Source organism: Hylaeus volcanicus, chromosome 5 (genome assembly GCF_026283585.1).
Source record: "Hylaeus volcanicus isolate JK05 chromosome 5, UHH_iyHylVolc1.0_haploid, whole genome shotgun sequence".
Taxonomy (NCBI): domain Eukaryota; kingdom Metazoa; phylum Arthropoda; class Insecta; order Hymenoptera; family Colletidae; genus Hylaeus; species Hylaeus volcanicus.
The window spans coordinates 10,736,484-10,745,949 of NC_071980.1; the positions used below are offsets into that span (position 1 = coordinate 10,736,484).

At 43.8% G+C, this 9,466-nt stretch overlaps 1 protein-coding gene across 3 annotated transcripts in view; it reads right to left on the reverse strand.

Annotated features, from left to right (window-relative positions):
• Nucleotides 1-9,466, reverse strand: part of LOC128877687 (box A-binding factor-like) — a 27,396-nt gene that overhangs the window by 4,728 nt on the left and 13,202 nt on the right. The window contains exons 1-5 of one of the 3 annotated variants that reach the window (XM_054125219.1): nucleotides 8,736-9,015; nucleotides 6,685-7,211; nucleotides 5,283-5,991; nucleotides 2,672-3,223; nucleotides 1,107-1,232 (exon numbers count right to left, since the gene is read on the reverse strand). In XM_054125219.1, the coding sequence (XP_053981194.1) occupies nucleotides 1,107-1,232; nucleotides 2,672-3,223; nucleotides 5,283-5,991; nucleotides 6,685-7,205 (1,908 nt within the window). In that variant the 5' untranslated portion in view covers nucleotides 7,206-7,211; nucleotides 8,736-9,015. Of the gene's footprint in view, nucleotides 1-1,106; nucleotides 1,233-2,671; nucleotides 3,224-5,282; nucleotides 5,992-6,684; nucleotides 7,212-8,735; nucleotides 9,020-9,466 lie in introns of those variants that run through there. The other 2 variants (XM_054125221.1, XM_054125220.1) reach the window with 2 other exon arrangements.

Sequence of the window (9,466 nt, forward strand, 5' to 3'; positions counted from 1 at the left end):
TGTATATGCATATATAGCATAATAACTAAATTGAATAATGCATGAAACGATTGTATGTAATTCATATGTTGCACAGAAGGACAACAATTTGAAAACGGTGATTTGAGTCCGATTCGCGAAAGTGCAACGGGAGAACGTTTTTTGGAGGTTTCGAAGGCCCAGGTTGTTTAGAGATGATGACGCGAATGGCATAACCACGTATGGCATGCGTCGTACCTTTCGAGAGGCGGACGTGTAGCGAGTCTCGATCCGGTTACGAATAGCCCAAACACCGGAGGTTCGTTGTTTGTTTTCCGCGTGCTCAGCCGACGGCACACAGAGAAACGAGAGCGCGTAGGCGTGCGTTAGGGGACACAGGTGAAACGGGAAGACGTTTGCTCGTTGTCGGAAAATACCAGGGGAATCTTTCGTCGTCGAGAGGGGAACACCATGAGACTTTTCTAGATGGAAATTTGGACTCGGGAAAATTTCATTGCGAACACTTGCAAGTCGTGCACTTGCAAGGCGTGCACTATGACAAGTGTCCACTGTACTTAGAGTGAAGAAACCGCAGAAATCCTCCGTTCAGGACGTCAGAGACTTCTCTTTTTGCGTTATTATCGTACTTTTCGATGCTTTTATATTAGCCCGGGCTCTCAACGTGGTGATCGGCTACGCTACGCACTGCTCCGCCGTCTGCCCTTAACACATTATTCATTTAATAGAGATTTGCTTTTCGAAGGACTCCTATTAGTCACTCGAGCGACTTGTACCCCTAATTCGCAGAAGATGACATAGTTCGCTTCCAAGTCTAAATACATATGTTAATTGACCAATGTAAATAGTACAGTTGGTCGTAAGAAGAAGTATTATTAATTTTTTTAATATTCTAGGATACTTCGGATACTTAGGATACTCTAGTAGAGACTAAACATTCTTTTCTTTGATTCTAAGGGAACAATTCACTCGTCGCGACTCCTAGACCGTACGGAGCCAAGGATTTCCTATCACAGAGTGTCTAAGTTGTCTAAGCTCAATATCTTCAAATCCAAACGACTTTTTTAGCCAACCTAATATTCGAACAACGATCTCGACTACCTTAAACCGATAAATATTCTCCGACTCACATTGTGCAGCTTGAAGTAGAGTCCGCAGGCGTTGCAGACGGGCTCACCGTTATTGTTCCTTCTCCACAGGGTGGTGTTGCTCGTCCTGCAATTCGCGCACTGCACCCCTGTCCTCCTCACGCCCGTCTGAAAAATACGCAACCACTTGCTCGTCAACGAGTTTCGACCACTCGAGGATCGCGTCGCCGATCGAACCAGCCGCTGTCACCGCGAACGCGTTTTATCGTGAACGTGACTCAAGGGGGTCGATCTTAATATAGCTCCCGGCGTCTCGAACACGGTTCCGGGGTCTCGAACACGGTACCAGCGTCGCGGGATCCGCGTAATCGAAACCGCGTAAGTGGAAGCGTTCTCCGAGACGAAACCAGAGCAAACAATGTCGTCAAGAGTTACGGGAACGCTTGTTTGCTCCGGTTACGGACAGATAACGCGACTCTTGCCAGTTTTACCGCGACGGGAGATAGAAATACGAAGAGAAGGACTGGTTATCGAATCATTTTCTCGAAATTTAACCCTACAGTGGGCCACTGATTTACGAATGCATCGCGTAGTTACGTTCGGGTATTCTTATTAACAATTTCGAAATATTAGGTTGTCCCAAATTAGGTTTCTTCTGTGACTTGCCAATCGATTATTTCCTGTAGCAATGTTTACAGTCAGTGTAATAAGTATTCGTACGGGAACCAATTCATGATATGTACAGTATTTTATTCAAAATAAAACTTCATATATTTATTTTATTAATAAATTTTATGTGAAGAAATAATTAACCAACGTTGTTCCTACATACTTTTAGAGTAGAATTTTTTGTAAATTAGAGTTTATGATTTTTAATGTTAACCTTTTATGTACTTCTTTTCTTGTTAATTTTATTTTCAATCGGTTGCTGTACGAATACTTCTTACACTGACTGTATACGAATTTTGAATTCCATCCTAATTTTCTTTTAGATGTTAATGTGTAACAGTAATGAAGCAAAATGAATTACGTGATCCAATAACGTAACATTCGACATAAAGTATTGTATATATTATTCGTGTATGTATTACTGGATGGAAAAAACTTTTCTTAGGGACAACCTAATACAAAATGGGCAGTAGTATATGCATTAACAATAGAATTTGTTAAATGTGAAACAATCTAGCCAACAGGAAATCATTTAAGATTCCAGTATTATGCCTTCTGTTCGTTTCCATAATATAAAGGAAATCGTGCATTAGGGTTGAACCGAAATTTAGAGAAGAATTAAGGAGAACAAGTTATCGAGTCACTCTCATCCAATTTAACACATTGATTGGCAGACTGATTCACGTGGAAATGTCTACAGAACTAAAATTTTGTCTCGAGACAATCTGAAACTATAGAATCTAATATTCATCGTACTACTAATTTTTATATTCTCGTCAAAACGTACGAATTCTATCCAGATTATCTATCGACCCCTTCAAAATTAATTACTCGAGTTCCTTAGTGACAAGCTCTGTCGCCCATATACGGGTGACGTGGCGTACAACAAAAATTTAAACAAGCTGTTCCCGAATGACTAAAAAAAAAAAGATTCTCACCGGTGCAACGGGTTGCTTAGGTTTGCCGCATCTCATGGCGGGCCTGCTCATCCCGTTCGCCTTGCTGTAAACGCAGTTGTGACAGTAGTAATGTCCCGTCTCGTCCCTCCTCCAAACGGTGGCGAGGGCCGAGCAACCGGAGCACTCTTTCGGATCGGTGGTGACGATCGTTCCGTCGAAACCATCGTCAGGGCCCGCCAGCGGTAACCCTGCCCAGGGGGACGGTGCCCCTGCGCTCCCAGAGGACACGCTGTATCCGCCTCCGGAGTACAGCTGTATATTCGCGGCGTCGCTGACAGAGATCGCCGCGACGCCCTGGTAGCCCTGGACGCACTCGAACGTGGGCGGCGAAGGGGTCCCGGGGGTCGACCAGTACTCCGCGGAGGCGGTTGGTTTCGCGTACGAATAGGAACCGGCGCTACTTCCGTACAGGCTCAATTGAGAGCTGGGGGAACCGGGCTGCTCGTAGTGGATCGGCACGCCACGAGATGTGCCCAAGGAAGAGGCCAGGGTTGGGTCGCCCTTGATGTACGTGCTCCCTGGAGGATCCACCTGGCGAGGAAGAGTTAGGCGAGTTAGGAGAGTTAAGGGAGTTTGCAAGTTAGAACAGGGACTCACTACGTCGGTATACTTAATATATTATTCAGCCTTGTATTAACCCTTTATTTACTGGCGTGACTTATAGTCCGAGAGCTTGCAACATAAAATTTCGGCCAATTTCATTACAAATATCCTTTTGCTATTTGACTGTTTTCTACTAAAGAATAAAAATAATCCGTGGCCGGCAGAGCATAAACGGTGCATCGCTCCGCTAGAAAGTCGGAAACATGTAAGAAATAACGGTATCTTTGACGGAAATCATTATTACTGAAATTTTTAGAATGTATTGTTGACATACCAAATTGGATAAAAAAGTTGGTCTGGCAGATTGTAAGCGGTGCTAAATGGGTCTGGCAGCTGGAAAACCTTGTCGGAAACACGAAGTAGTTTGACTGAAATCATTATTTCTGAAACTTTTTGTATAAACAATATGTACTACATAGGGTTAAAAAAATTTGGTCTGGCAAACTTTGAGTGGTGATATATCGGTCTGGCAGCCGTTTAAAAGAACGAACACATATGCGCCCCATGCAATTTCATGACTTATTGAAGTTAAATAATAATAATAATTGTATGAAATAAAAATCATCACAGGAATATTTTCTACATAACTAATGTATATAATGTTTGAAAATAATTATTACTTTATAGTTTTATTAGATTATCGAGATCTCAACGCCGATAACGCGTGTGTGTTACATTATATACGTTAGTTATTTATAGAATATTGCTGTGATGATTTTTATTTGATACAATTATTATTATTATTTAACTTCAATAAGTCTTGAAATTGCACGACGCGATTATGTGTTCGCTCTTTTAAACGTCTGCCAGACCGATTTATCACCACTCAAAGTTTGCCAGACCAAATTTTTTTAACGCTATGTAGTACATATTGTTTATACAAAAAGTTTCAGAAATAATGATTTCAGTCAAACTACTTCGTTTTTCCGACAAGGTTTTCCGGCTGCCAGACCCATTTAGCACCGCTTACAATCTGCCAGACCAACATTTTTATGCAATTTGGTATGTCAACAATACACGCTAAAAATGTCAGTAGTAATGATTTTGGCCAAAAATCAAATTATTATAATACGCCATAGTGAAGCGTTGCACCACTGAATTCTTGCCAGACCAAGCATTTCTGAACTATGGAGACATACCATCTTCGGAAAACAGGTTCATTTGTGTAATGAAATGAGTCACCCGTTTCTGTCGCGGGCTCTCGGGCTATTATAAGTCCTGTCAATTTTCACGTGGTACTGTATTAATTAAACGCTTCGAAACACCTATTGCGACATTCAAGTCCACCTCAAGAACCTCTATGACGTTCGTTTTTAAGTATTGCATGGCACCGCAAGCTTCGAGTTCGAATTCTTGAGTTTTAATTGCATGGGATTGCACTACTATATGATTGATTCTTTTTCCTATTTATTTTTCCATTACTTATATGTATTTACGCCATAGACTTTTCGATACTTTATACAGGCTTCTCTATTCCTTACTTTTATTAGCCGACCCTAACCCAATGTTGAAAAACTAGGGCTTGAAATTAAAGAAAGGTACATAGGTGTATAATTGAAAGAGCAACAGTACTGGAACTAAAGGGAAGTGGACAAGGTGTAAAATTGAAAGCGCAGCAGTATAGACACTACAATTAAAGAGAGATGCACAACGATATAGACATTGAAATTAAAGAAAGGTCCACAAGGTGCAAAATTGAAAGCGCAGCAGTATAGACATTAGAATTAAAGAACGGTGCACAAGGAGCATAATTAAAAGCACAACGATATAGACACACCAATTAAAGAGAACTGCAGAAAGAGCATAATTGAAATCACAACAATGTAGACACTACAATTAAAAAGAGCTGCACAAGGAGCATAATTAAAATCCACAACAATATAGACACTAACAATTAAAGAGAGGTGGACAAAGTACCAAATCAAAAGAATTGAACCAACTACCACCCACGTCATCATCCATACAAAAAAAAAAAAGTGTTACTCACCCCTCCCACTCTAGACGTGAGCTGAGCAGGCGTGGGGTACGTCAGGATCAGCTGATCGCCAGACTTGGCGTAGGTGTATGTAGGCGCCTGCTGGAAGGTCTCGCTTCCGGATATGTACTGAGCGGCGTACTGGACCGTCTGTGAGGGCGGGATAGCTACGGTCTCGAGGGTGGTGTAGGTGCTGGACACCTTGATGTTGTCCGAGGCGGCGGCTGCCACCGCGGCGAATCGTTCAGCGGCGGCTGCCGCCGCAGCGGCGTTGGAAGCGTCCGTTTCATACTTGATATTAGCGGTACCAGCGTCCGCGTAGCCAGGTACCAGGTGATGCTGAGGCTGGTTGGGTGGTTGCTGGTTACTGGCGCCACGAATCCCCTCACCGATCGGGGGAGAGTAAGGGGGGACAGGTGAACCCAGCTGGACGTTGCTGGTGGCCGCGTTGGATCTGCTCACCATGGGTCCCTCGTAATCCTCGCTGTTGGGGACCAGAACTGGGGAATCTTGATGGTAGGTCCTTCCTGTCGTTCCGTTTCCGCTGGACTGATTGGTCTCGCGGGGACTGTACCTCTGCTGGGCGCTGGAGACCGAGGATGCCCGTCTTTCTTGCGTCTGAACCACGATCGCGTGGTTCTCCCTTCGGAGCTGCTGTCCGTCTGTCGTGTAGGTGTACATCCCGTTCGAGTCCGGTCTGTCTGTGCCTGCCGAATCGTACCTGAGCAAAAATCGGGTTCGAGGATTTATTGGTTTGGCTTAGGTTTATTTAATATAGTGTAAGTTAGCGATAGTGTTAGTTTTGTAATGTATACAGTTTATTAAGAATGGTATTGGGTGATAGGAATAACCATTGTTTTGAGCATCTGTAAAATTAGGGTCGCGCTACACTCTTCTTCGGGGAGTTGATGAGAATTTGAATATTTAAACTTTCGGACATTGAAAAATTCAAAGGTTTGAGGGTTTAAAGGTTTGAAAGGTCGAAAGTTCAGAGGGTCAAAGGCTCAAAAGTTAAAAATTTCAAAAGTTCAAAGGGTCAAAAGCTCAAAAGTGTAAAGGCTCAGAGGCTCAAAAGTTCAAAAGTTCAAACTCTCAAAGTTCAAAGGATCAAAAACTCAAAAGTGTAAAGGTTCAAAAGTTCAAAGGGAGAAAAGCTCAAAGACTCAAAGCTTCAAAGGCTCAAAAGTTCTAAGACTCCAAAGTTCAAAAGCTGAAAAGTTCAAAAGTTCAATACTCCAAAGGGCCAAAAGCTCAAAAGTGTAAAGGCTCAACGACTCAAAACTTCAAAGACTCAAAGGCTAAAAATTTCAAAGGCTCAAAGACTCAACGATTCAAACACTCAGACATTCAAAAACTCAAAAATTCAAATCTTCAAAGCTTCAAACCTCAAAAAACTCAAACATCCAAATCATACCTGGCCTGCTCCTTGACGGTGAGCGTATTAGGATCCACAGTATCGGACACCTCGACCTGCACCTCCTGGCCGTTAGTGGTCAAGTAAACGACTCGTTGCTCTCCGGAGCGATGCTGTTGCCCGTCCCCGTCAGCCTGAGAGATCTGCACGAAGTGGTGGCTGTCCTGCTGTTGTTCGTCTTCCTGGTACCCCCGAGGTCGGGATTGCCTGTGCTGTTGCTCGACCGAGGCGTGCTGAAGATGATGCTGGTGATGGTGATGGTGATGGTGGTGCTGCTGCGCCTCGAGCTGAATATTGCCGGATATCACGCTGCTGGCATCGGGCGAATCCGGCTCGGGTTCCGGGACCGACTCGGTTATCTGTCCTGCGGTCGTGATAGTACGCACGTGTCTTCGCGCCGTGATAACCGTGCGAGGACTCTCCGCCGGTTCTTCCGCGACTGTCATCCTTGGGGATGCTGCCTCCGCTTGGCCGTCATCCCACTCGCGCTTGATCTCTCGCTTCACCAGTGCCTCCTTCATGGTGTCCTGGAACAAACGTATAAATTAAATTAAAAAGGACGAGTACCGGAGTTGAGGAGTCCCTTTAAAAAGTGTAAAATTTATTCTTATCGCCGCACTTCTTTTTAAAATTCGATTTCACGAATAACTTGCGCTCACATTTGCATTCTGGCATCTTCAAGAATTTTTATATATCATATAGCATATGCTATAGTCCATGGTTGCGACGTAAATGGGTTAAGGGCCAGGCGCAGCACGCCACGATTTTCAAGGACAGGTCGAACCGGACGAACACCTCGCGGCACGCGACCAGATCAAACCTCGAAGAAAACGCGACCGGGCGGACTGAGACAGTCGACGGAAGAGGGCGAACGAAAAAAAGACAAAGGCAGGAAGAATGAGGAGGCAGAGGGGCCCGAAGGCACACCTCGTCCGTCGCGAGTCGAAACGAGCCGTGTTTACCCTGGCGCGCGTCACACTTCCCTTCGACAATGTCAAGTTTCGACTTCCGGACCGAGCACGCGACTCTTTCTTTGTCGGAGCTCGGTGTCCTCGCCACTCGCGCATCGAGGCGAACACTTCGCTCCGTGAAACCGTTTGAATCACCGCGATTCGTTTGAATCAACACGAGGACCCATATCTTTTACACGAATCGCTATATTTTGATGAAAATTGGCAGAAATGTTTCTCAAAGGATGTACTTTGATCCACCTACGCGATATTTATATTACTCGTTCGGTTTCGCCAGTAAAAATTCTTAAAGATGCAACCCCACTATGTACCTAAAAAATTCGAGCACCCTAACACAAGGATGCATATCTTTTACACGAAACGTCATAGTTTCATGAAAATTGGCAGAAATGTTTCTCAAAGGATCTACTTTTATCCATCTGCGCGATATTTATATTGCCCATTCTGTTGTGCTAGACAAAATTCCTGAAGATGCACCCCTACAATGCAGTTCAAAAATTCGAGCACCCTAACACAAGGATGCATATATTTTACACGAAACGTCATAGTTTCATGAAAATTGGCTGACAATGTTTCTCAAAGGATGTACTTTGATCTACCTGAGGGATATTTATATTAATACCCATTGTGTTGGGCCAGAAAAAATTCTTGAAGACACACCCCCAACATGTAACTAGAAAATTTGAGCACCCTAACACACGGACTCATATCTTTTACACGAAACGTCATATTTGAATGAAAATTGGCAGAAATGTTTTTCAAAGCATGTACTGTGATCCACCTACACTATATTTACATCTCCCATTATCTATCCGCAGAAAAAAATTTCTAAATACTACCGTTACCGAAAGCGTTCGCATACATCCCTCCCTTGAATATTAATTAAATCGAATCCCTTAATTTTCGTACATTTTTACCGCGAGTACTACGCACTGCAGGAAGCTCAAATTTAACTAAAGCCTCGTATACTGTTCTAATTGGGCCCGTAAAAATTTGCCGTTGAAATCTATATTAGAAATGTCATCGCAGCAAAAAATTTTTAGGGCGATTCTTCCACCTACTCGTAATCTTCTTATTTACCTGATTCGTTCGCGCAGCTATTTTCCAGACTCGTTCGACGTAGCGACGTCCAGCGTCGAACCGGCGCACGAACCACACCGATCACTCGAACGCGAGCGTTGCACACCTGAGCTCGAATCGACGCTTCGCCGTCGAGACGTAGCTAGGAACTGACGCGAGCAGCGGCGGCGGTGCACCGACCGACCCGACGTGAAATCCAGAATTACGGAGATCGGTGGACGGCGGTACGACGATGCCGGGACGTGGATCGAACCTAAGCGCGTCTAGTGTCATAAGTGGACGACCACGGGCGATTCCTAGCGAGCGATTCGCCAGCGGTAACTTGGCTGGTTATGCAATTAAAGAGAGGTTTATTAAACGAAGAATTTCAGGTGATGCGTAAAGGGAATACGAAATTACGTAACCGAGGGTGTAGTAGAGTTGTACAGAAGTAAGGCGGAAAATTGGGGGAATAAATGAGAGTGTTGATTAGGAATCTGTCTTGATTAGGAATCCGTCTTGATTAGGAAAATACATCACACTGTAATAGAATTTTCAGGTTGCTAATTCTGGTAGGTGGATACGGGGACTAGTGTGTGTACTATATGGATTGGGATATTTAAGTGAAAATTGGCAGAAATGCTCCTTAAAGCATGTACTTTTAATCTATCTACGTGATATTTATATTGCTCATTCTGTTGTGTTAGAAAAAATTCCTGAAGATGCAACCTCACCGTGTAACTAGAAAATTC